General features: G+C 53.7%; 2 protein-coding genes across 12 annotated transcripts in view; one reads left to right on the forward strand and one right to left on the reverse strand.

Moving 5' to 3' along the window:
- The first annotated feature begins 1,958 nt into the window (after positions 1-1,958).
- Positions 1,959-10,058, forward strand: BARHL1 (BarH like homeobox 1). Its single transcript, XM_001917823.5, has 3 exons — positions 1,959-3,009; positions 7,056-7,278; positions 9,055-10,058. Exons 1-3 carry the CDS (start codon positions 2,544-2,546, stop codon positions 9,347-9,349), a joined length of 984 nt encoding a protein of 327 aa, XP_001917858.1. The 5' UTR covers positions 1,959-2,543; the 3' UTR covers positions 9,350-10,058.
- A 4,023-nt stretch (positions 10,059-14,081) lies between these two features.
- DDX31 (DEAD-box helicase 31) overlaps positions 14,082-26,699 on the reverse strand; it is a 73,574-nt gene continuing 60,956 nt past the window's right edge. For all 11 annotated transcript variants that reach the window (XR_002803979.2, XR_011432716.1, XM_070251983.1 and 8 more), the window contains one exon: positions 14,082-14,805. Coding sequence is in view for 9 of the 11 variants with exons in the window: in XM_023629211.2 (XP_023484979.1) it covers positions 14,543-14,805 (263 nt within the window). In the remaining 2 variants the exon portion in view is untranslated. The remainder of the gene's footprint in view (positions 14,806-26,699) is intronic.

The following is a 26,699-nucleotide window of genomic DNA, read 5'->3' on the forward strand; positions in this document are numbered from 1 at the left end:
CAGGGGTGGGGTGAGAGAGTGGAGAGGGGCCCGGGGTCTCTAAAGGTGCCCAGAGCAGGAACGAGGCCCAAGTTGGGGGCTGGCGGAAGGACCAGGGCAGCCGGTGGTTTTCGTGATTTATGCCCGCCTTCTCATCCACCAAACGAAAATGAGGGAACAGCCTGGCTTGGCCCCTCCGCGGGAGGCGCCCACTGCAGCGGCAGCAGAGCCAGGGCGGGGGTCTGCCGGCTCGCGGCCCCTCGGCGCCCGCCCTCCTGCCTCCCCGACAGCTTGCAGCCGAGCCGGGCCTGCCATCCCCGGGGAGCCGCCCGTCCTCGCCCCCAGCCCGGCCGGCGGCGGGGCCGCTTCCAATCTGCCGGCGGGCGCAGGGGGAGAGCGCGTCGAGCCGGGCGTGAGGCCACCACCGACCTCGCCCGAGGGAGGAGAAAGTTTCTGTTCCTCCGGCCGCGCGGGGCTTCCCTCGCCGGGTCTTGGGTTTGGCGGGATGCAGGCGCCTCACTGTTCCGCTGAGGTCTCGGACGCTCAGCCCGAAGCGAGGCCCGAGTTTTCTGGGGGCCCGTGGGGAGGGGCGACAGGAGCGCGCAGGCCAGGCTGGGAAGGCCTCGACTCCACGCGTGGGGCGGGTGAAGGGCGTCTCGAGCCCGCGGGGCCCGGCTGCGGGCGCGCGGGCTCGGCTCCCTCCGCCCTTTGGCCACAGACTCAGGTCGCGATCCCTGGGGGCCGTGCCCAGAGGATCCAGGCCCGGGACGCGCTGGAGATTTGCCCCCAGCCCCGGGCTCCCGCACCGGAGGCCGACTCCTGAAAGGCGCGGAATTCGAGCGCCCTGGCGGAGTGGGGAGGGCGAGGGGGTGCGTTATTCACAATGAAAAGACCATGTTTCCAGCGCTGCCTTGAAAAATACATCCTCGGGCGAGTTCCGGCTCCGCGCGAAATAAGAAGCCGTTTGCAGACGTCTACACTCGCACTTGGAAGGTCTTGCACTTTCCTGTTCAACCGACCCCCGGGACACATGCCACAGGAGTGGGTATCGGCTGGGTAGGAGCCCTGCCTTCTTTGTCCGTTGCGCTGCCTCCCTCAGGCCACACGCATTTCTCGGGGTCTCCACAACGTCCCAGAGACGATCTTCCCACGTTCCCCACCCTTGCCCCAGAGTGAAGCCATCGTCCCGGCCCTTTCTGGGGGCAGGCGCCAGGCTTTCCCCATCCCTGACGGGTCCGCAGGGTCTGAAGAGGGCAGAGAGAGGACTTCGAGAATTGTCCTACGCGGGCAACATCTAGAACCCAGCGGACACTCCCGAAAACAATGTAACAAAATCTCTTCCCTACACCGGGAAAGGGCTTGACACACACACTCTTTCTGCTGCAGGAGAAGAAAAACTGGGGGAGAAAAAGGATCTACGGCAGCCCCGCCGATGAATAGTTTGAATAATTGTGGAAAAGGTAAAGGAAAACTTAAAAATTTCTCATCTCAACCGACCGGCAGCAGCAGCCCGGCTCCGGACCCCTCCCCGCCAGCCCGTACCCCCCTCGGCTAATCACCCTCATTAGGAGCCTCATCACCGGCCTAATGAAAGCAAACCGTGTGGAAATCGCCGGTAAACAGTTGAGTCTGTGCTGTAATTAATTCAGTGTCTCTTTTAATCAAACTGAAAGGGAATCGGGCAGCGGCTTGCGGAGCCGTGACATCACCCCCAAAATCAGCCGGAGCCAATCAGCGTCATCACTCCGGGGACACGTGGGCGCGTCCCCTTTAAAAAAAAAACACAACACAACGGGAAAAAAAAAAAAGAGAGAGAGAGAAACAACAAAAAAAAAACCCAGCCCCAAAGTAAAAGTGACACAAGTTCATTTTTTAAAGGAAGGGGGGGAGGCGAAGGCGCGCGCGGAGGACGCGCTGAGAGCTGCAGCTGCGGAGCCGGGCGGCGCTGTCCACGGTGCTGACGGGCCCCCAGAGTGGTGGGAGCGCGGAGAGAGGACCTCCCCGGCTAGGTGGAGCGTCATGCGCCGCGGGCCGTCGCCGCCGCTATCCGCGGTGCTGATGCCGCCAGGTGCGCTCGGTTCGGCGGGCTGGTAGCTCGGCTCGGGCCCGCTGCTCTCCGCGGTGCTAACCGCGCTGCCCTCGGCCACCGCTCACCCAGAAGAAGCGTGCGGTTCGGATTTTTAAAAAGCCGTTCTTTATTTAGGTTCCGACATCCTTGCATCTCTTCTGTGCCAAAGGGGCACTCAGGCCGTCCGTCTCCCCCTTTGCTCTCCCCAACTTGGCGCACCCTCCCTCCCATTCCTCCCTGACACTCCCACCACCCCCCCTCGGCTCGGCGGCTCGGCGCGATGCTGCAGAAGACGCGCTGAGCCCTTTTGGATCTAATGCGCAGAGGAGGTTGGCCCAGAGCTCCAGGGCTCCCCCAAGGCTGAACTCCATCCAAGGTGCCCGCAGGCTCCCTGCCCGCCTTCCCCATGCCAGCCCGCAGCTAGGGGCAGGGGCAGCGGCGGCTGGGGTAGGGGGTGGGTGGGGAGCTTTTGGGGAGGACAGGTCGCAGCTTGGCTATGGAAGGCTCCAATGGCTTTGGGATCGACTCCATTCTCTCCCACCGCGCGGGCAGCCCCGCCCTTCCCAAGGGGGACCCCTTGCTCGGGGACTGCCGCTCGCCCCTGGAACTGAGTCCGCGCTCGGAGAGCAGCAGTGACTGCTCTTCACCAGCCTCGCCAGGAAGGGACTGTCTGGAGACGGGTGCCTCGCGGCCTGGTGGGGCATCGGGCCCAGGTTTGGACTCTCACCTGCAGCCTGGGCAGCTCTCAGCCCCAGCCCAGTCGCGCACTGTGACCTCCTCCTTTCTGATCAGGGACATCCTTGCTGACTGCAAACCACTCGCAGCCTGTGCACCCTACTCTAGCAGTGGGCAGCCGGCCGCCCCTGAGCCTGGGGGCCGTCTTGTGGCCAAGGCCGCGGAGGACTTTAGAGACAAGCTGGACAAAAGTGGCAGCAACGTCTCGTCGGACTCTGAGTATAAAGGTAAGAAAATGGGAGGTGAAACGGGGGGATGCTATGTTTCTAAAAACTTGAGTGCACACACATGGGAACATGCACATGCTCACCCAGAGCTCCCTCAGGGCCCAGACTGAGCAGTCGGTCTTGTCTGAACCTTTCAGCCAGCCCTGTGGCTATGCCTTTAAGCAACAAAGAGTCCAGTGGAGAGAGTGGTCAGGGGAGAGAAAAACTCTGTGCCCCAGGAGAGATTCCTCAAAATGCACAAAGCAAACTTTCTAAACTTCGGCTGGGACCACCTTTGCAGCAGTGCTGGTGGGCAAGAACAGGTTCCTATGAGGCCAGTGGCTCTCTGGGAAAAGACCTTGCAGGAGCTACAGAAGACCCAAAGGGTTCTGCTTGAAAGCCCTTCTGTAAGAGTGAAAACCTAGCAGGAAATTTCAACTGAAGCCCTGAGAACAGTTAGAATTTTCCACTCTTTAATCTGAATTTCTACAGAGGAAGAGGAACTGGGCTTTCCCTTCCATTGGGCCAGGTATGATCCAGGCGCTGAGAATCATGCAAAAGAAACACTGACTTCAAAGTAGAAACAGCAGCCAGGTGGCTGGCCGGGAGCAGGTTCAGAGGTCTGGTCGGTGGAGAGGGGGAGAACCCTGCACTCATCCTATGGTTCTCACTGAGTTTGATTTTCAGTGCATCGAGCAAACAGCTGCAGGTTGTGTGTGGCACTCAGAGATTCCCAAGAAATCAGCCCTTTCTCCTATCTGAGGTTGCTGCCCCTTCACTTGCTTTTTTTACCTCCTTGAACCTTTTCACTCTTATTGCTTTTCATCCCATCTTAATCAGGGAGCTGAGATGGGGATTAAGAGGAAAGAGGGAAAAAGGAAAGAAAGAAGGAAGAAAAGGAAGAAGGAAAGAGAGTTCCCTAATTTTGTTTCTCATCCCTGGCCACTACCATGACTTTAACTCTTTGGCAAGACCAGAGGCGAAGTTCTTTCTAGGAAGAAGTCAGGAGGGGAACGGGTATCAGGGCTTCAAGGGAGAGAGCCCTGTGTCCCCATCTGGCAGAAAACCAGGGGCTGGCAGAGGCCGTTTAGAGCTCTTTCAGCCTTATAATTAATTCCCAGAACCCTTTTCATGAGACAAAACTTCCCTATAAAGGCAACTTCTTTATTGTCTTGGGGGCTCTGTGCCTCCTGGCCCCTATTAATACCAAGTCTCAAAAAAAAATTAGTAAGTTTCATTTAACACTCTTCTCCTAACTAAGAATTAATTTGTGGACATGCCCTGACCTCAAGCCGAAACCCATTTGGGGCCCCACTCCACATCTTGCTCCCCTTGGCTTTCCCACGAAAACGGCCGAGCCTCCTTCAGCCTCACTGGGCCCGCCTGTGCCTAGAAAACCTGCAGGTTGAGCTGGAGCATCCAGGAGGGAGATCCAGAGGCATGTGGCCCCAGAGACCCTTGCTTCTCCCCCCCACCCCCCGGGGGCCTGTTGAGAGATGCAAAGAAAACTTGTCCTGGAGAAAGACAGGTGTGTGTAGGGGAGAGTGAAGGAGGCAATGTAAATATATAACATTGTGTTTTATTATTTATTCTTAACAACATCAACAACACCCCAGCTTTGTGGTTGGAATAAGGGGCAAGACTCTCCAACATTGCATGCTAATGGCTGGTGCTGGCGGTGCTGAGAGTTTGGTTGTCTCCTTTTATTTCTTTGCCCGTAGGTAGGATTTTGAGGAGCAGTTTCATTTAAGATAATTGGAATATCAATTTTCTTCTCCTGTCCCTGATGATATCTGATCAGGGAGGCGATGAGGGCTGGCTGTCCACGTATCATCGCTTAAATAGGTTTGGAGGGGAGGCAGGTGGAAGGTCTCCCCCACTCCACACCCCCAGGGGCTGCTGCCTTTGCACCTACAAAGCCCCGGGGTGAAAAAGGGAGTGGGAACATTCGCCTCCGAGACAATGTCTGGAGCATTTCTTGAACGCGGAGGTGACTTTTTCAGAGCTGAGTTCGGAAGCCTTGCCGAGAGAGACAGACACAGCAGGCAGGGTGGGCATCTAAGCGATTTAACTCCCCATCCACCTTCCGTGCTAAGAGTCATTTCCTCCAAGAAGGGCATGGAAGGAAGGTCAGTCCCATCCCAAGTTTCTGGGATCAAAGGCCCCTCAAGCATAACATTTAAAGAAGCTGAAATTGGGCTTTGAAGTATGGCAGTCTGCTGCGAGGTCTTTCCCGCTAGAGCCAAGGTCCGTGGAGAAACCACAACAGCGCTTTGTTCCAAGCAGGTGGGGTCAGTGGGCCTCGAACTCTGCACATTGAGATGTTGCCTCCAGACCAGATTCTGAGGCCCCACTGGGCTGAGCCTGTCCCAGGGGCTGAGGCTGAGAGGCACCGAGTGTGCATCTGAAGGCTCCAGCCTGCGCTGGAGAGGAATTAAAGAAAAGCCCAGTAGCCAACTCATTCTTCCTGACACCACAAACTCAACTCCCCCCACCCCCTAGACCTCAGCTCTGAAAAGTAGGGGATTTTCATAGTCACTCTGGGCAATTAGGTCAAAAAGGAAGGTTTCTTTTCTTTAGGTTTCTGCAGTATCAAGTTCGAGGCTTCGATCATTGTCTCCTCATATTTGTTTAAACTTGACTTGCCAGCATAGACAGAACTCGTTTCCCCATCCCAACATGCCTCCTGTGGTGGCCATGCCCCAACGTGGTCTGAGTCCAGGAGGGGCGGCGAGAGCCCTGAGCCTGGAAGAGGCAGGAGAAAGGTGAGGGCCGCTCTTTCTTTTGAGTGAGTGCTCTCCCTGCTCGCGCCTCGGTGCACCGCCCACCCAGCGTCCTCTCGGGCCGGGAACCGCTGCCTTTCCGGTTGAAAAGTCTCACTCCCTAGTGACTCAATTAACCGGATTATTGTTTCCTACAGAGAGAAATCCACTCGAATTCAGCTGAATCCTGTCACTGCAATTGCCACGCACAGTGAAACTCACCATAAAGGAAAATAGAGGGAGAAAAAGCCGGGGGTAGCCCCAGCCAGTGCTGCTAATTTTGGGGAAGCAGTCTCCAGTTATATCATAGCTTTAGGGGGACACTGAGCTTGTTCGATCAAATGTGCGTTTTCGGTACAGTCAAGCCCAAACGAAAGTGCCTGGGGAAAAAGAAACCGCCCCAGTCCTGTCCATTCTAGGGCCTCAGGAGCGGGGACCCTGCTGGGGTGGCCCTACCAAGCCGAGGAAACACACGACCGCCACGCGGGTCTAGCGGGAGCCACAGTGAGCATCGTTTTGACAAGAAAACACAGATCTCGGCGATGCGCGCATCCAAGGGGCAAACGCGTTGCTTCTTTTTCCAAGTGCTTCGCGCTCCCAGAGCCGGCCCCCGGCGGTTCGCCCTCCAGCCCGGCCTTCCGCCCTGCGCACCATTCGTAGCTTAAGAATCAGGGGAAACCATCACTCCAGATTCGCATCCACACAGGGGCCGCGCGAGATGTGGGTACAAGTATTTGTTCTTTCGGACAACGATTTGCTCCTGGGTGAATAGGTTTTTGGCCCTCCACGCGAGATTTTCTCCCCAGACTCCGGCCCTCGGCTTGCTCCCTTCTGGGCCCGGATGCGGCCAGAGAATCAGCGCGCAGATACGGAGCACAGACCTGCACCCCTGAGCACACACCCGCGCAGCCCATCCCGCCGGAACCCCTCGGTACCCTCCCCTCCCGCGGCGGGTCCACCGGGTCGCTGAGCTCCGCCACAGTCGCTCCGTTTATCCCTCTGGGGAGCACGGGCGCAACGCCGGGCGCGGCGGAGAGAAAGCGGGTTGAGTTCTCTCCCGGCTTCAGGTTATTTCTCTCCAGAGGTGTTAGTCCTTCTCCGTGAGGGTTCACGCCCTGGTTTGGGGGCCCAGAGGCTCCGGCTCCGAGCGGCTTTGCCGCTGCCCCGAAGCGCTTTAGCGCGGCTGGGCCACCGCCGTCGGGAGCCGCATTTACACGAACGCGAAGGGCAGCGCCGGCTGGGGCGGGAGGGCACCGGCGGACCGGCAGCGAGGCCGGGCCCTGACGCGCCGCTGTGTCTCCGCAGTGAAGGAGGAGGGTGACCGCGAGATCTCCAGCTCGAGGGACAGTCCCCCGGTGCGCCTGAAAAAGCCACGCAAGGCACGCACGGCCTTCACCGACCATCAGCTGGCACAGCTGGAGCGCAGCTTCGAGCGGCAGAAATACCTGAGCGTGCAGGACCGCATGGAGCTCGCCGCCTCACTCAACCTCACCGACACGCAGGTCAAGACCTGGTACCAGAACCGCAGGTGAGGCCCTGCTGCCCGGCGGGGGGCCGCGGGTGGGGGTGGAAATGGCCCCGTCTCCTTTCCTAGCTGCCCCTCCACGGGACGCACAAGTCACCGCCTGACGCTAAGAGAGGGCCCCTGAACTTTCCCCATTCTGTAAAAGTGAGGAAACTGAGGTCCTGAGAAGAGAAGGCCTTGCCCAAAGTCCACAGGGAGGGAGAGAGCCCATCTCTAGTGTCCTCTTCCTCCTCCAGGATAGGTGGACAGACAGTACATGGGCCACAGAAGGTCCAAGGCCTGCCCCACCCCAGCCAGTGTCTTGTCATCCCCACCCGGACCAGCTTTCGCTTCAGTCTTGGGGCCACTGAGCTCTCCCAGTGGAAGCACTGGGCCAGGGGAGGGGTGGCAGCCTTGGCGTCCAGAACATCTTTCTTAGTGGGCAGCCCTGGGGTAAGGTAGGCAGCTGCTGGGGAGGGAGGGGGCAGTTCTGAGCACTCCTAGGGGCACTTCTGGACTTCTAAGCCTTTCTAGTCCTGAATCCTGAGGAGGGACGGGCCCAGACCCAGCTCCTCTGGGACTGTGACTGGCTGACTGGGAAACTGGTGTTGGGCACTGGTCTTGAACCACATGCTTTCTAATCTCCCTCCCCAACACATTCACGGGATGAAGATACACACGTAGAAAACACACACTCACACGCATCCACACACTCAACTGCACTTACAGACACATACACTCACATCGACAAAATGCACACAGTCACACACACTCATACCCACAGATACTCACACACTCTTAGCGGAGGCCGGAATGGTGCTTTCCATAAACAAGCCTCAGAACACATCGCCCCATTAATAATAAATACCGGTTACTGCTCCGGCCATCAATAATTAAGGCCCGTTACAGTAATTACACAATTATGATGATGATGAATAATTCAGGAAGGGAGATGGGGTTGGTGTGGCTGAGTCCGCCTCCGTGGGACCCCAGCGGGCTGGCCAAGCCGGGCCCGCCAGGTGCACCTGGAGATTCCGGCTATAGCTCAGGCAACAAGGGTGGCCTCAACTTTCTTGCCTTCTCCAAACCCCGGGCCAACACTTGGCCCGTGACCTCCAGACTTTGGGGCCAGACAGGCTCCAGGGCTCACCCCAGGCATCGGACCTAGGTAGTGAGGGCAGCGGTGCCGCGGAGCGGCGGAGAGGGTGTGTGCGCCGGCTGCACCTCCTCTCCGGTTGCCGCCTCCGGCCCGTGCGCTTCCGCAGAAGCGCCGCCGACTGGGGCATCTTGGCGGTGCTGGCCTCCGCCGGGCCGGTGGTGCCACTGGGAGAATCAAGTGCGCCCTTTCCCACGGCTAGCTGACCCACCTCCGGGCCCCCGCCGTCCTCTCCAGGGCGATCTTGCCTTCCTAAGACCTCCCCAGGGGACGGATATGCAGGAGGAGCTCCAACGTCAGCTCCAAAGGCCAGTCTGCGATCCCCTGTGCAGAGTGTGGCGAAGGTAGAGCCCGGTCTTTGCGGTGGAACAAAGCTTTGGCCTGGCTTAGAACCCAGGCTCTGCCTCTTTCGAGACCATCTCGAAAACTGGCCCACGCCTCAATTTTCTTACCTGTAAAGTAGCCACGGAAGGCCGGTGGAAGACTAAAGGAGCCGGTGCATATAACACGTTAGGACGGTGCCTGGCACTCCGTTATTTATTAACACACTAGAGTGATCGCTCTGGGCCAAGCACTCGTCAGGGGCAGGGGTCTCCGAGCGCCACAGCCCTGACCCTGCCGTACGCGTTTATTTCGGTCCCTAGGACTAAATGGAAGCGACAGACAGCCGTCGGGTTGGAGCTGCTGGCGGAAGCAGGCAATTACTCAGCGCTCCAGCGGATGTTCCCGTCGCCTTATTTCTACCCGCAGAGTCTAGTTTCCAACCTGGATCCCGGCGCCGCACTGTATCTGTACCGCGGTCCCAGCGCGCCGCCCCCCGCCCTGCAGAGACCTCTGGTGCCCCGCATCCTCATCCACGGACTCCAGGGCGCCAGCGAGCCACCGCCGCCGCTGCCCCCGCTGGCTGGCGTCCTCCCGCGCGCCGCGCAGCCTCGGTGAAGCGCTCGCCCGCTGGCCCGCGGCGCACCAGGCCCCCGCCCCGGGGCTCCGCGCCGGCCGCTTCCGCCTGCCTCTCGGAGGGCGCGGGGTTTCAACGCCCTTTCCCGGGGGCCCCCGATCCGATCCTCCCTGGCGCCCAGCCCAGTGTACCCCGAAGGGCCAAATGCCAAGTCTACTGAGGCCCGGACCCCGGACTGAGTTTCCCTGACGGGCCTCGGCGTCCTCTCACCCGGCCACTCACTCCATCAGGGAGCCACTTCCACCGCCGGATGTACATATACTCCCTCCACCACGCCGGCTCCCCCAGGCGCCCCCCTTGCCCCTCCCCGGGAACAGGTGGGGGCGACCCCTATGCTGCACCCCCCACCATGCTCCAGTTGTACACCCAGCCCTCTCCCCGCACCCTGACAGGCGGAGGGGAGTGTGGAGCCCCCTCTCCGAGCGCCCGGGCAACAGCAGAACTGTGCATACCGTGTGCAAAGTGTATATGAAGTTATTTATTCGTGACCCATGAGCCCGTGACCGTGTCCGTGAATCAGTGAGTCTGTGGCCTGTGCCCTCCCCTGTCCCAGGCGGGGCGGGAAGGGGCAAGGGGGGCTTGCCCACCCACCCCGACCCCCAGCTCCCACCTCTAGCCTCCGTCCCGGGGCAGCCAGGCCCCTCGGGTTCTCTTTTTTTAAATGTCGAAATAAACTTCTTAAAAATGACCAGGCGCCTGTCCGCGCTCAGCCCTTCTTTCCCACCCATCCTTAAGATCCACTTTCCCTTCCTGGGACTCGGCCTTCTTCCACCCTCAGTAAGGAAATAGTTTTGTGCCACTCTCTTCCTTGGCGCTGTGGTCCTGGGCAGGGGCCGAGATTGGACGCGCCCGGGCCCCCTTTCCCTGGCCTCAGTCTTCCTATCTCTACAGTGAAGCAAGCTCGTTGCTCCCCGCCTCCCTCTTTCTCTCCATTTGGTTCCTTGCTGCTCCCAGTCGGTCCCGGGGGCCGGGGTGGCGTCGGTGGCGGGGGTCAGCGCCCGAGCTCGCTCGGCTGCGGGCCGGACTGCGGTGCCATCGCTGAGCCGGCTCATCTGGCCGCAACGAGGGCGCCGGCAGCTGGTGACCGGGACGCCGGGCGCGGGCCGACAGATGGGCTCCGAGGCTACTCCCCCCTTCAGCACCCTCCGCCCCGCGCCCAGGCCGCGCTCGGGCTCCGGACGCTCGCGGGTGCCGAGGCTGCTCCCGGTCCCCCCGCGTCGGGTAGGACTCGACGAGCCTTGTTGGGGACCTGAGGCCGCATCGGTAACCCCCCACTGCCGCATCTTCTCACTTCCTCCTTTACCCCGGGAGTACGTTCGAGATGAAACCCAGCAGATGAAACCCAGCGGGGAGCCAAATCCCAGCGTCTGCCCCACGCCCCAGCCTGTGGCTCCAGGATCTCTGGGGAGAGGTTTAAGTGTGGAGCCAGACTCCAGGCCTGCAGTTCACGTTCAAAGGGCCAAGGTCACCCCCTGAGGCTGTTCCCTCCCTGGGGAGGTGGGCGCAGGTGCTCTCCTCCAAGACACCACCTGCAGCTCAGACTCCCAGGACGGGAGACACGGCAGAGCTGGGAAGTTTTGGAGCTCAGCAAACCCAGCCCCCTGCAGTTTCGTGGCAGGATTGTTCTGGGAAAGACTGCCTCCTGGAGGAGGGGTGGGGGCATGTTTAAACTATAACCCACCCCCCCAAACTGGACCCTGCTACTGTTTCCTCCCCGCCCCCCAACACTCTCACACCACTGCTTTTCTTTCCTGGGATGGTGAGGGTATTATTCTAATTTTGCAAAATGCACAGCAGCTAATTAAGTCAAGGAGCCCCTCAGCTTTCGAGTTCTTTTGCATGTGAATGGGGGCTGGTAAATCCCCAGCACTGGCTGTGGTGGGGGGCGAAGGGGGACTGTCCCCAACTCAGGGTTAATGAAGTGGGAAAGGAGTCTCTCATAGCCTCCTGCAAACAAAACCCCCCATGCAACAAACGCTGCCCAAATCCTACATGGATCGACTTAAACCCAGGGGATAAGTGCTTTAAATTAATCTCATTGAATAAGAATGAGACCAAACAAAACTCTTTAAAATCATATTAAAAATCTATCAAAGGACAACTTGCACTGGTGTGCTTTTCATTTTGTGAAAGTGAAGGAGGTAGACGCGAGCAACCACCCTTACATTTACACAGCGGCAGAGTAAATCACAGACACATTCTCAACTATGTAATTGTCCTTGTACCTCAGAGGCGATTTCATATCTTACATTAATGAAGAACAAGGCTTCCCTACAAGTTTATAATTACAATATTTTAAATTGTCCTGCACTTCCCATCTGTAATAATAACTTTACAACCTCTGCAGTGAGGTGGCTTTCTGCTTTCATTCATTTAGAAGGCTAAATTGGTTTCTCTGTTCCCACCCCTGGAGCTGGGTGAATTCTTATTTAAAATAGAAAAAAAAAACAATGACTGTGAGAGACCCCCAGCAGGCAGAACAATAGGAGAGGCACTGAGAGGCATCTTCTTGGCTCCTCCCCCCCAGCCCCCCTTACAAGCCTAGACTCAACAGAGTAAGCAACAAAGTTTCGAAGAAGTTTAGACTCTCCCACCAGCCTTGCTGCAAGGCTTCCGGAAATTTTGGAGAAGTTGAGCTGGTTTAGGGTGCCCCACTGCCTCCACACTGACAGGCCTTGCTCTGAATTTTTCCTGTGAGATTAAGAGAGGAGGTGTGACGGTCACGCAGGCAAATTTAACAGGACCAGTTAAGTGCCCTTCTCAAGCAGGGCAATTTCTCCAGTGGAAAAGGCCTTACATTTCCATCTCCTGGAAGCAGATGCTTGGATTTTAATGGCTTCCACTAACTTTATGTTGAGGGGCCGAAGTGCTACAGGGCAAGGCCGCTGGCAGTTTGGAATACACCTGCCTTGAAGGGCTCTTGTTTACTCCCTCTCTCCCCTTAATCTCATCTCCCTTTACTATAGGAAAAGAAAAAAAAATCAAAGGAATCCACTGGGCTTTGTCAAAATGTCCTTTGCTGAGATTTGGTTGGCTCTTTGCTTCTCTAAGGGTGGAAGACCCCGCCATTTGCATTGCATCAGCCCTGACTTAATCACTCGCCAAGGGCTCTCTGCCCTTCAGTGCGTGAGAACGGGCCCCTCTGAAGATGTGCAGCCGCTAAGGGTTGCAAACATGAAGACGTCAGGGATTAAAAAAAAAGCATTCTACAAGCCCACGAGGGAAAAAAGCTTTAGGCTGCAACATTCCACGAAATGTCCAAATTCTCTGTGACTTTAAGTACGGGGATCAGGCTTATAAGTTTGGGAAATCAGAAAAAGAGGCATGATTAAAAATACACACAAAATTAGAATATGTACAGTGGAATTAGGCTAAAGCTTTGCCTAATTGATGCCTGAAATGTATAATGTCAAGAGCCATAATAAGAGAGAAAGAGATTTATTTTAAGGTTATTTAAATTTAGATAATATTAACCCTAAATCTGCTAAATCCGTGTTTCTTTATTAACTGGGGGCAATATATTGATTCTACTTAGAAAGAGGGCCACATAGCATCTACGGCAAGAAACCTCACCTAAGTGTTAGCAAATTAAGTGGAAGTTTTGATCTTGGAATTAGTCTCTTGCACACTTTGCCCGCTTCTGGCACTTCTTCCCCCAGGAATGCAGAACTCTGTGGATCCCCCCTTAATGGAATGAGTACTACGGGGGAAAAAACAGCAGAGTTTCTCTTTGATCCTCCCCAGTCGCTGGCATTAATCCTGTTTCTCACACAGCTGGGTGTTCTCTATAAAGTTTGATCCCTCCTTTTCTCCTCCAAATCCTGTGAACCATTACACACCAAAATAAAAGGTGGCGGGTTCGCCCAGTCAGTCGGACCTGTGCTGCAGGGTTTATCATTATTATTCTTACAAATTTCACCAGCCATCCCTATTCATTCGGACGTGACAGCCAACTCTCAGGTCAGAGTCTCCGTCCTGCAGAGGATCAGGGTCTGCTGGGCTCACACTGGCTCTCACACCGAGTCCTTGCTGGTGTGTGTCAGCGGACACTCGCCTTACGTCTGACAGCCGCTAGCAGAGGGACGGAGACAAGGACGCTGACCCCTCCGTGGTCCTCACAAACGGCCCAACTTGCACCTCTCCCAATCCTCCTGGTCATCAAGTTCATGGGGATCTGGAGGACCTACTGCCGTGGGAGGAGGAGGAAAACAGGGCGGCAGAGAAGTGGAGAGCAGAGGCCAGGGGCTTCTACCGGCCCTCCCCCGGACCTCTGGGGTGACCCACGTCCAAATCTTACATTTATTGGGAAATCAATACGCCCCGGGGGGCCTCTTTCAAACCTCCCGGAAAACACAATGTGGGAGGGGCAGCTGTGGCATGGGCCACAATACAAAGACCCCAGACCTTTCCTGAAGACAAGATGGGATGCGATGGGAGAAAAAGCTCGGGACACTGTTGCCTTTTGACTTCAAAGGCAAACAATAAAAAGGCAACAGTAAATGAATTAGCCCTGAGAAAGAAAGTTTTCTGTGGACGAGAAAGAGCGAGCGAGGCCAATAAACGCAACATGGGGCTCCGAGCAGCCCTCGTGTGGAAAACAGGAGGGGCTCAGGCGACGGGAGACCCCCGAGCAGCCGAGACCCACACCAAAAACTGCTTTGCTCCTTTTCCAAGGAGCAAGTGTACGTCAAGAAAATGGTCTGATACATACTATTTTCTCTTCTTTTACAAATTTAATTCCAGTTTTTAAAATCCTATTTTACAAAATCCATGCCACTGGATGTGTTGATAGGTCTAAAGCAAAAGTGTGCAACTTCTTCAGAACACTGTCATCACGCGGCATCAGGCCTGCCTGGCGGACGCACAGGACGGCAGGCTTTGACACTGAGTCGTGGGGGCACAGCTGAGCTGTGGGTGAAGATAAGGTCTGGCATGATGGAATGAATAGAAGATGTAAGACATCTCACAGAGACACGAGTTACCGGCTCACCCCCCCCCCCTCCCCGCCCCCCGATCCTCTCAGGGCCTCCCCCACGAGAGGACTGTAGCCTCCAGAGCTGCAGGGAATTACGCCTTCCGCTCTCACAGGCTCCTCTGACAAGAACACGGCATCAACCCAGTGCTGGGCCTCCAGGATCCGCTCTGAGGCCCCGCCTCGTACGGAGAGGCAGAGTTTAAAAAAACTTTCTGGGAAGTCTTGCTGTCCCTCTGTAAGCCTGTTTGGGTTTTCCTCTTTCACCGAGAGCGTTTCTTGCTTTTTTCCCACGGCTGAGGCTGGGCGCCGGCTGCATCTGCGCTGCACGGCTGGCTGCCGGGCTCTGTGTGTTTGTTCTGCTTTTTGACCTTGGCGAGGCCGGCCTCCATCCCACTTGAGTATTCCGAACGCAAGATTTCAGCGAGGCGCTGTTTACTCTGGGTCTTCTTATGAAGGTCAGGCCTGAAGAACAGTAACAGCAGAGGGGAAAAAGAAACTTTATTATTTTTTTTCTTTCCCATTTGGAAAGAGGCTGATAGCAGCTGGTTCCGAGACTGTGGAACTGACATTTTTGTATTAACAGGAGCACAATCCCTTCAATGGTGCTTGTTTTGATATTCTATGCACCAGAAGATTAGATACGGCGCTGACAGATTTTCATAACGGTGGCAAAATATCATGGCATTTTTAAAAGTGAGTCTTTGTTCTGTGTTGTTTTCATGGAAAAAAAAGAACGATACACACTCCTACTCTGATGGCAAATGAGGTGTATGATACAGCAGTTTGCCAAAGGATGGGGAAAAACCCGCCTCAAAACTCGGCCACATTCAGCAGCGGGAGCAAGTTAGCAGTTCCCTGTGACCCTGCGCAGTTCAAAGCAATCAGCGCCCCCTGCGCCACCCCCACCCCAGGACAGAGCCCCTGTCCCATGGGGCCAAACAGCAGGAGCTGGGTGTCTTCACTGACTGAAGAGACTCTGGTAAATATTTCTGGCGCCACAAAACCCAAACCCAGGGTGTGCTGGCGCAGACTGGTCAGTGTCTGCACCGAGGCCACAACCACCGCTTTCCGCAGCCCCCGGCCCGGGGTGTGAGAGGGACGTCTCTCCCTGTCCCCATCCACATGGAAAATGCCGAAGGCTGAAAATCAATTTCAGATGTTGAATCCTAGTAACTGTTTTCAAAAGACAGCAGCCTTACCATTTGATCAGAAGATCAGAGGAGGAAATCTGTAGAAGTTCAATCGTACACGGGAAAAATGATTAGGAAAATTGAAGAGTAAAATAATGTTTCTTAAGACAGGATTTTAACCAAAACAACAACCGAACCATTACCACGAAATCCATATTGCTATGTTGGCAATTCCTTCAACACCAAAATGGCAGTGTCTCAGGGTGACACAGCGTCTTGGGGTTCTTACAAAACGCGAGTGTTGCCCTCTACTGCTTACATTTACAATATTTTCTTCGCTGTGATAATCAGAGGATGCACTGGACTAAACTTGCGGTCAAAATAAATATAACAGAACTCCTTTAAAACCCAAGAATTAAAAGCAAGACTAATACTGCGCTATTGAAGTGATCACGAGGTCCAGGCAACCACAGGTATTTGCAACCACACTCCACAGGGCAGGGGGCAAGCAACAGTGTGGCCAAATCCGTGCTACAGTCTACACGAGTCTTTGACTGTGACACAAGGGGACCAACACAACGTCAACCTCTGTTGGGAAAAAAAGATTTGAGGCAAGGAGATAATAGGACCCAATATGTAAGGGCTAAGATTTTATAATAAGGATGCGTGTAAGTGTCAGGGACAGGACTTACTGAGAAGATGAGAAATACACAGGGAAGTGCCTTCTGGGTTCTACATTATCCCGTATCATGTTTTTTTTTGGTTTTTTTCCCCCTTTTTCTCCCCAAAGCCCCCCAGTACATAGTTGTATATTCTTCGTTGTGGGTCCTTCTGGTTGTGGTATGTGGGATGCTGCCTCAGCGTGATTTGATGAGCAGTGCCATGTCCGCGCCCAGGATTCGAACCAATGAAACACTGGGCCGCCTGCAGCGGAGCGCGTGAACTTAACCACTCGGCCACGGGGCCAGCCCCTATCCTGTATCATCTTTCTCGACCAGGCAACTATGATTATCTTCCTCATTTTACAGACAAGGAAACTAAGACCCAAGGAGGGTAAGACAGGCCATCTAGGGCCTAAGAGCAGAAGCCATGATGCAAACACAGGTCAGATGGACTCAAAGCCTATACTCTTCCCACCAGGCTGCCAGTCCAGGATGGAAAAATCAGGCATGACAGGAAGGTCCAGCAGGATCAAGGGTGACAAATGACCACAATTTGACATGGGCGAGTCCTCCGTGGTCTCACAGGAATGTTTCAGCGGGATGATGGGAGCAGAAGCCAGATGACAGAGGTGTAAGGAGCACAGGAGAGAGAAGAGAGCTGAAGGGTGAAGAAGAGGCCTGGCCTGGAACCTGGCTCTGTCACTCATTTGCTGAATAAACATGGAACAAGTGACTCAGGCTCTCTGTACCTCAGTTTCCTTATCTGAAAAATGGGGAATAATAAGGTTTTGTGAGGATTAAATAAAATAAGACATGTAAGGTGCTAACTGGTGGCCAGCATGTGGATTTCAGGCAATCACAGTTAAAAATGAGGAAACAGATCCAGAGACGCCAAGCAAATCCCCCAAGGCCACACAGGAGCCAGGACTGACTCTGGGCCCTGGACAGCAGGGCCAGGGCTCTTCAACCGCTTCCCCCTGTCCTGCAGAGGACTGCACGCTGGTGTCCTGGTGGAGGTGCATGCTGTGGGGCGGGCGTATGTTTGGAAGTGGCAGGAGACAGGCCCTGCAGTGAAAGCCTAACTTGTTCCAAACTGAAGGCTGCCAGTTCTCGTGCCTGTAGTTTATTTTTAGTCGGGTTACGTGACAGACAGAGTGAAAGGGTTCTGACAGGAAGGAATGCTTTTTCTTCCCCCTTTTTGAAGCTGGGTACTCACAATGGGTATAATTTTAAATGTAACAACCTGAGTTTCAAAATATGCAAAATTTCAGTCAAAATATCCTCCCCAGCGTAAGTTCTACCACTTCAATGACTGCTCCTGCCACTGCTAAAGCAAAATAAATAACCACAATCTCACGGGGGCGATTGATACACTAATTGCTAAGGGAGCAAGCACGGACTGCGGAAGTGGCACTTTCAGCTGAAGGCACCAGAGCGAAGAGACAGTGAAAAGGACCGCGCCAACATATGCGACACACAGGCAGACGCACATCCCTTGGTCCACTTCCTACTGACGCGAGGTCTGTCCCTTCCCAGACAAATGCGCTGGGTCCGGGGCAGTGAAAGGGGATCTCTCTGTGGGTGTGTCGTGCCACATAGGACACTTATCAAGGACCTTCGAGTGCACGCTGCAGTAGAGGATGCCACTAGAAAGCAGGTCTTGGAGATGGTCCTGCTTGCCCTGAGGTTATGATCTCAAAATTTCCTAGCTGTTTTATGATTCTATTCTAGTCAACGTGCTTTTGACTTGAGACCCAAACCCAGACTCCAAGGCTCTTGGTGGTTGAGAGAGCACACATTTTCCAGACCCAGACTGCGTCCTTAGGAGGGGGAGCCTGGGGGTCAACCCTGCAGGGGTTTCCCCTGCTGTCACAGCAGCCACCCGAGGGGACCCACCTTTCCCTTGGCCAGCTCACAGTCTGCTTTTCCTTTGTTCTGAGGCCCAGTGCCGAAGAGGCAAAGTACAGACGGGAAGATGACATGTTCTAAACCCAAGCACACGATGGGCGCATGTGGGCTGGATTCCTTCTCCCGCCAAGCGGCACTTCTCCCAGGAACCTGACAAGTTTCTCGCCTTCCTTGCCCTCCAAATACCCGAAGGCCTCTCGGATGGGCTTCCTGAGCATCCACCGGAGTAATCCCGTAGTTACCAAGCAACAGATCAGTTTATCTAACCGCAGGGAAGACCCTTGTAGCGAAGGCTGAATCAGCCCCCTCGGCTCCCAGGCTGGATTACCCAGCAGGACAGGCAGATGCCACTGTGACTGCCAGTAAGGTGAAATCGCAGCCTAATTAGTAAATCAATGTGCCGGCAGGATGACCACTGGAGAAGAAAGATCTCAGGACCTTCTCCCAAGTTTCCCAAGAAATTTACAGAACAATCCTCACGGTTTAGCCATTCTAACACAGGCTTAGAAAAGTCTTCCTCATCCTGGGGTTTTAAAAATATTCCAGTATATTATTTTCTAGTATCTGTTGCTTTAATTCCATCTAGACTCGATTTTGGTTTACGGTAGGATGTGGAGAATTTAACTACTTCTTCTCAAGAGTTACCCAGTTATCCAAGACAGTCACTGAACAGTCAATCTTTTCCCCAAGGACTTGAAATGCACCTCTGGAACATTCCTTCAGACTTTTAGAACACTTCCTGCAAGTGAAGTTTAAAGAGTAAATGATGATGGTGATGATGATGATGGCAGCCAATACTAAGGGTGTCTACCAAATATATTAAAACAACATTTAACCAAACCAATTACATGAGTTGTGAATGGATTTAAGTAAAAAAAAGGTCAAATCAAAGCCATTTGAACTGGCTGTGCGACCTTAATAATCACTGTGCGGCACTCACGGGACGTCAGGGCTGTTTTAAGCTCCTAATAGGCACTGAACTCACTGACTTCTCCAACAACCCTAGGCAACAGGCTCCAGTCTCCCCACTTTACTGGTGAGGACACTGAGGTACGGAGAGGTTAAGTAATGCGTCCAGGGTCACAAACCAGTAATGGAAGAGCCAGGATTTGAGCCCAGGAATTCGGACTCCACGACTCGAGCATTTAACCACTGTGCTGTAAGTTTTTACCAAAACGAGGAGCAAGTTCCCTGCCCCTTGGAGGTTATGAAATATTTTTAATATAAAACGATGGTCACATTATCTCAAATCTCAAAGATTTTGGAATCCCTGATAAAGTGCACTTTAAAAGTAAGAGTTGGATAACTAAAGTGAAAAAAGAAGTTTAAAAAATCCTATGTTTTGGAGGCTGGCCCAGTGGTGTAGCAGTTAAGTTCGTGGGTTCTGCTTTGGTGGCCCAGGGTTTGTGGGTTCAGATCCTGGGTGTGGACCTACACAGCGCTCATCAAGCCACGCTGTGGCAGCATCCCACATGCAAAATGAAGGAAGACTGGCGCAGATGTTAGTTCAGGGACCATCCTCCTCAAGCAAAAAGAGGAAGATTGGCAATGGATGTTAGCTCAGGGTAAATCTCTCTCACCAAAAAAAAATGTTAAAAAAAACACGAGTTGTTTAATCTCATTATAGACACACAAAAATTCCATATATGTATATATGCAGAGAGCGTCTGAAGGATTTAAAAAATGTGAATCAAGGTTACTTGGATTGTGGGCTTCCTGGTGGTTTTTCTCTATTTCTTGCGTCTTTATAACGAACATGTGCCCTGTAGTCGGGAAGGAAAGCTGCGTGCAGACTGGCCCTGTGCTGAAGCCCCAAGCACTGTAAGCTTACTCCTCAACACCCTCTGCCTGTGGCTTTCAGGCCGTCGGATTTCTGTGAGGGATTTCTCTCTTCTTGTATCATTAAGACAGACAGAGACAGACAAAAGACTGGAGAAGTATATTTATGTCTCTAATCTGAAAGATTCTGCTCGTAAGCAAATGACCCAGGGCCACGGCGAGCGCCCGAAGGACTGTGTGTGGAAGCCAGCCTCCCAGCTGGAAGAAAAGCCTGGGTCCTCAGTGATCGTGGTAGGAGACAGTGACGACTTCAGATGGCTCGAGGCTGACTCCAAGCTTCTCCACCCTGCCTCGCTCTTCTGGATGAAGAAAAGGCAGCAAAGTCTGAGCGGGGTTTTGGTGGCTCTCAGACGACAGGAGGAGCCACAAACAACTCCAGGGAGAATCTGACAAGCAGTCCCTCTGGTGCAACAAAGTAGTTCAGGTGAAGATGCTGCTAGCGTGGGATGGAAATTTAGCGACTGAATGGCACACGCTGTCAAACCTTTTCCAGCCACTGAAGGAAAAGGAACCGTCTGAAGACTCTAACCTCTGGAGTCTGCTCCGGCAAAGATGGACACAGATGGGCTGACCGTCTCAGGGATGCCTTCTTTGTGATTTCTTAGGATTAAACCAACTCTAGCTTTTGTAAAACCACCAGGGCCCCAGAAGACGCCCACTGCAGGTGAGCCCTGCTGTGGCAGCGGATATTACAGCAAAATTCCTGAGGGGCTTTGTGGACACAGAGAGTCAGAAAAGTGGGTCTCCACCTTAAACCAAAGAACAAGAGGAAGAACAGGAAAAAACTCTGAGCCCCAGACCACGCAAGTCACAGGCCATCGATACACTGACGCCAGGATCAATATGCTGCCTGGAAGGGCATGCGCAATGGAAGAGAGAACAGAGAGAGTGTTTAAGAGACGGCTGATGTCTAAAAGGGAAGAGCTGAATCCAAGTCCCAGAAACGGATGGGAGTTTTGAGATTATTTAGCCCAGGTGACAGAAACTCTCAGAGAATTTCTGTCGGGACTCAGGCATGGACATTCCATGGCAGGGGCACGGTGTTGGGGAAGGGGCAGGGAACCAGAATTCTGATGACCCTGGTTGGAATCCCAGGTCTGCCTCTACCCCAACTGGTGACCACGTAGAGTGGAGACCTTTCTCCAGGCTTAGTTTCCTCACGTGTCAGAAAGGGCCTCCATGTAAGTACAGGGTCAGTGTGGAGATAAAACAAACTGGAGAATGTTAAAGCACTTTATAACTTTCATCCGCTGTGAAAATGTTATCAATTGTTGTTAAGATGCAGAAATAAGACTGGAAATGGAAATAGTTAAGTGCATTTGTAACTGATATGATTTTATCCCGAAAATACTGACAGAGATTCATAAGCTTAGGGCAGAATTCCAGCACCAAACCCTCTGGGCCTGCCCTGTTTGACACTATTATCGATGACGCGGATGATATTTGGAGGCATATTTATCACATTTGCAGATGAAAAGAAGCCTGCAGGGACAGCTAACACACCGGATGACAGAACACCCACAACACCCTAATAGGTCAAAAGGAGGGAACTCAGCTAAAAACTGAAACGGAACTGCGGCACGTGCAAGGTCTTGCTCTCGGGTCAACGATGGTGGGTGTTTGAATGATCAGGAGTGCAAACCGGCAGGGATGGAGCTGCCAGGTTTCAGCCTGAGCCACAGGATGATCCAGATGCCAAGAATGTGAAAAGCTGCTACAGCGAAGACTGCGAACCTGGAACCAGAAGGCCTGGGTGCGAATCCCAGGCCCAGGCATGAGCAGGGATAGCATGTGATGGCAGGGAAGACAGAAGGAAATCCAGGCACTGACGAGAGCCTGGCCAGTGCAGAGTGCCACATGAGCGGTAGCCATGACCCTTGCTCTTACCCTCAGCTGCACTAAAACACGTTACCGCCCTCCTGTTTGTGCTGGTCAGTCTCTACTGGACATCTGCGTAGTTTTACAAACCAGATTTTCCAAAGAACCTGGGCTGAGTGAAAAGCCATTCAGACAATGGACCGCGACAGAGGAGCAGCGGGAGCACTGGGGCTGTAAGGCCTGGGACAGGCACCTGGGGCAAAGCTGGCCCCCGACAGGAATGATGCTGGCACTGCCCCGCACAGGCGGTGGAACTGATTCTCCAAGTTTGGCCAAGGTACCTACGTCTCAGTCCCAGTTTGCTCACTTACAAGAGGATTAAAAGAACTAATGAATCAAAGTGCTCATCACAGTGCCTGTCGCAAAGGCGCTCAGTAAACGCTGACTGGCATTACGACGAACAGTATGGAAAAAAGGAAAGGCAGAGGAGGTAAGGAGCCCTCATCCAGTATCTGACACATGTCATGTGGACCAGGGATCACTTTGATCAATGATAACAACACCTTGTAGTTTTATGTTTGCAAATAATGTACATTCAGCATTTGGACCTCACAGAGACGGAAGAGTGCAAACAGACAAAGGGTCAGAAGGGAAAGTGGTCGATTTGGGCTCACTTTCAGGAGCTCTAACAGTGCGCAGGGTCTACTCTGGAGGCGGCGAGCCCCCACAGCTGGGAGCACTGATGCAGAGGCCTTACAGGTGACTGAGGAGCGATGAGGCTGACGGGAGAGGGTCGAGCCAGGGTGGGAGCACTCAGGGAAGATGCTACGACGCTTTCACTTTTTATCTACAGACTCAGAAAGAGGAAGTGGGACAAGGGAGGGGAAAAGCTGTACTGAATAACCTCTTAAGTAAGCTCATCGTGGTGCCAGGTGCTACGTGTTCATTGTCTTTCCCCACACGACCCCCATCTCATGCTAAGCTGTTCCGACTGCCAGGTTTGGGTCAAGCTCAGGAATGGCTGAGCCCACACCCAGGCTTCTTCCACTGCACACCTGGGCCTCTAGACTTGGAAGGAAATGACAGAAAGAGTCAGATCCAGATTGTGCCTCAATCGTCTCTTCTCAATGATCTTTTGAGATAATTGCCCCATGAACATAAAGCTTCCACAACCCACTCCAGGGTTTGCCACTCTGATGGTCTCAAATCAAATTCTTCCCTATACACAACCAAAATATCTCCTGCCTTAAGTCTATTTCTTTGGTTACACAAACAATTATCTGTTCACATAAGAAAATACCCTTAACAGGGTCCATATACTTGTTTCTTTACCCAATACTGATTCTAGAAACCAGGGGCTTCCAAAAGGGGTATGCAAGGAAGCAGACAAGTGCTAGGAGAGTGGGCCCTGGGGTCTCTCAGACTCGGGCCACATGACCAGGCACGCCCATTTCCTCATTGGTTATGGGGGACCCTGCCTTGGTCACAGGGACCTGGTGAGGTCTCTGTGAGATAATCGTGGACTCAGCACAGCCGAGGACATGCCTAAGGCTCCAGAGAGATGCTGCTGCCACCACCTCTGTCAAAGAACTTAAAACTAACAAGCAAAGAGTCACACACTGTCACTCCAGGATGTCGGTTCTCAAACTGCATCCCTCTTCTTGACTACTAAGTAATTAGGACATGACTCCACATTTTGGACTGTTGCTATAACACCAGGACCAGAATGAAGAGGACATTTGAACGAGACCTGGAATCATTTTATACAGGTCCTCACAAGCTGGAAAGGCTCTGGCATCATTAGGGTAGAGAGAGTGTGGAGGGGCCGGGGATGTAAGCTTCCTACTGCAGAACGTGGGGACAGGTGAGAGGAGGGGAGTAGCTGGCAGCGGCAGACAAGAGGGGCTCAGGATGACTAAAACTAAACCCTGTGCAGCGAGGGGCGCTGGGGTCACTTCTCTCTTGATTTCTCCAATGGTATGAATCAGAAGAGCTCCCAGCAAGGACACCTAATGAAGCGCTGGGGACTCTCCTGTTGCATGCAGCCTCATCTGGTGTCTGCCGATTCGTCCTGGCCAGCCACATCTTCTAATTCCAGCGCTTGGAAGGCTCCAACAGCAAATGTGACCGTCTCTAGCATCCTCCCAGGAGAGGCTGGCTGGGTTCCTGTTCTTTGTTGTCAGCCCTGACTGCTTGACTGAAAGCACACCCTGCGGTTCCCGCTGTCTGCAGGTGACCCAGGTGCGGAGGAAGCGCAGGGTCACCGTGAAATCCCTCTAATCGCCTCATTAGCCGGGTGGGGATGAGGGTGTGTTTATTCCACGAGGAGGCAGAGAGCTGGTAATTGCATGGTGTCACACAGAAAAAAATCGTGGTAGGAGCAAAAGGCCAAATGTAAAAAGCTGCATGCGCACAGCTGTAATTAAACCAGAGCCCTGAAAGGCAGGGCCCACAGCACCTGACCGCGGAGGGAAGGGAAGGGAATTAAAACCGGATGTGCTGGGAGGCAAAAGGGGCAGCTCTCCACCGGGGCGTGAGCCCACATGGTGCAGCCCTTCTGGAGCTGCCTGTGAACGCAACGGGGTGAACTCAATAACCAACAAGGAGCTCATCTGACACACCGTCCCTGAGTGACTGACTACTCTGTGCCGGGTGTTCTGCACCAAGAAGAGACCCAGCCACCTTCCTCAGCGCTTCTCCTGTCCTTGTCCTGGTCTGGACACTTCACCTCAGTATAAATGTCCTAAAGAGATAATCCACTGTGGACTTCAAAGTCAACCCTTGTCTCCCTTGACAGAGAGGCCAGTAGAATACGCTCTTGTCTACAATCTGTGCAGCTCACTCAGGTTCTCCATTAAAATATTAACTAATCCGAGCTCGTCGTTAAACCACAGGTACACTGAGCCAGCACCGTACTGCGCTCCTGTGTTAAGAAAAGCACCCCAGCACCTGCTCCCAGGACCACACTTTCGGGTTCCCAGAGTGTGAACCTGGCTCTGGATTTTTGAGACTCGGCAGCCAAGTTCACGATCACCTTCATCTTGCTCTTCCTGACGTCAGACTCTACTGAACCAAGGTCTCCTAGGCTGGGGCCTGGGCAAATGTCGGGTAATTCTGCTCCTCAGCTCCACAGGACATGCACATCTGTCCTCACAGCTACTACGAGTGGTCCTAGCTGTTTCCTTCCGTTCTTGGGACTGAGGTCGAGAGATCTGAGCCTCCCTCTGGACCTCTGCTCTGGCCTTGCCTAGGTGGGGTGGGGACCTCGATCCTGCCCCATTCATCTCTACCTTCTGTGGGCTGATCCCCATGCCGCTTCCATCTGTGAAATCAGGGAAAGTGACGAGAGGCTCGATCCTTCTGGGACTGATGAGTGGAACGGAGGCTCTGAAAGGCAAGCACCCCACCTGGCAGGATTTGTTGTTTGCTGGATTCACTCAACAATTAAGAGGCATTTATCTCTTTTTCATGTTAGAACAATCTGGTTTTTTTCTTTCTTTCCCTTTATGCTCTTCCTCTTAGAATTAAAGAATGCTTTCAGTTTTCATTCATACATTCAAAAATATTTCCTGAGCACCTGCTGTGTCTCAGGGACCATGGAAGGTGCTGGGAATGCAATGAGAAAACCAGACCGGGTTTCCACCCTGAGCTCCGCTCGAGAGGACAGACAGACACGAACCACAAAGACACGCTGACGTGAGACTGTCGAGAAGGCAGGGTAGGTGAGGGGAGCAGGCGGGGTGTCCGCTGGGCAGGTGAGTCAGAGAAGATGTCCTCACAGAAGGGACGGGGCTCTGAAGATGGAGAGGAGTGGGAAGAGGCCCTGGCCCACGGCACACTCGGGAAAGGCCCTGAGCACGGGGAAAGCGGGGCTGCCAGGGGAGGCGGAGGGGGCAGCAGGCCTTGGATGGAGCGGCTTGCTGTGGTCATTTGTTCTCATCGTTCCTGTAACGAGACATCACTGGACGCTCTGAAGCGAGGGTGCCAGGGGAGGCGGAGGGGGCAGCAGGCCTTGGATGGAGCGGCTTGCTGTGGTCATTTGTTCTCATCGTTCCTGTAACGAGACATCACTGGACGCTCTGAAGCGAGGGTGACATGGGTGGGGGTGTAAGGATCTGCTGCCTGTGGAGCCCAGGCTGGAGGGGAGCAGGACGGCCACAGCACACTCAGCAGCAGACTGTTCTGGAAGTTCGGATGAAGCTGAAGGACCAAGAGCTGCCCTTCATGAAGACAGGGTTTGGGAAGCTAAGGGAAAACTGATTCAAGGAGGCCAGAGGGATCAAGAGTGTGGAACACTGCTCAAAGATGGAGGAAGAAGAGAACGGAGTCCCGCGCAGTGGGTTTACAAGGAGACATCCCCACGACTCCACGTGTGGCTCTGTCCAGCCTGTGATCTCACGGTGGCCAATCTGTCTTTTTATAGAATGATAATTGGCTCTTTGAAATCGAGTAAATTTTCACAGTGGGCAAGATTCCAGGTTTGCCTTCAGCTAATTAAGTGATATTAGGGAGGTTGTAAATGCCACATAAAAATTGGCAGGCAAGCTGCTTCTAGCGATGAGAATATTGCTTTATAGGGAGATGCAGCTGCAGCTTCTTAATGCTAGTCTTGGAGGGAACCTGTTCCATGTTTTCAAGGTTGTTCCTGAAAAGAAAAGTTCAAGGGTGCTACAAGGTTGACAACTAACTACACTTTCATGCTCTGTTTCAGGGGTACTTGTAAGTGTGATGCAGGCCCGGGGAGGAACCAGCATGACTGTCCACGTCATCATTCTCAACAAGTCTCCCAGGCAGTCGCGTTCCAGACGCTGGGTCAATGCTTCACACTCATCATCTGGTTTGACCCCCACGACAACACTGTGTGGCCCCAACACCCTCATCTGAGAGGCAAGGGGACAGTGGCACAGAGAGGCTGAGTTGCTTGTCCAAGGGAACATAGACGATAAGTAATTCAATCTGGATGCCTGTGTGAATCGAACTCAGACTCTTAATGACCATG

Source organism: Equus caballus, chromosome 25 (genome assembly GCF_041296265.1).
Source record: "Equus caballus isolate H_3958 breed thoroughbred chromosome 25, TB-T2T, whole genome shotgun sequence".
In the NCBI taxonomy this organism is placed as follows: domain Eukaryota; kingdom Metazoa; phylum Chordata; class Mammalia; order Perissodactyla; family Equidae; genus Equus; species Equus caballus.

What these genes read in the sequence shown, in the direction of transcription:
- BARHL1 (XM_001917823.5), top strand. Translation starts at nt 2,544, where the DNA reads ATGGAAGGCTCCAATGGCTTTGGGATCGACTCCATTCTCTCCCACCGC. An exon ending in GTCGGACTCTGAGTATAAAG is followed by an intron (nt 3,010 to 7,055) that starts GTAAGAAAATGG and finishes GTGTCTCCGCAG; the next exon opens with TGAAGGAGGAGGGTGACCGC. An exon ending in ACCTGGTACCAGAACCGCAG is followed by an intron (nt 7,279 to 9,054) that starts GTGAGGCCCTGC and finishes TTCGGTCCCTAG; the next exon opens with GACTAAATGGAAGCGACAGA.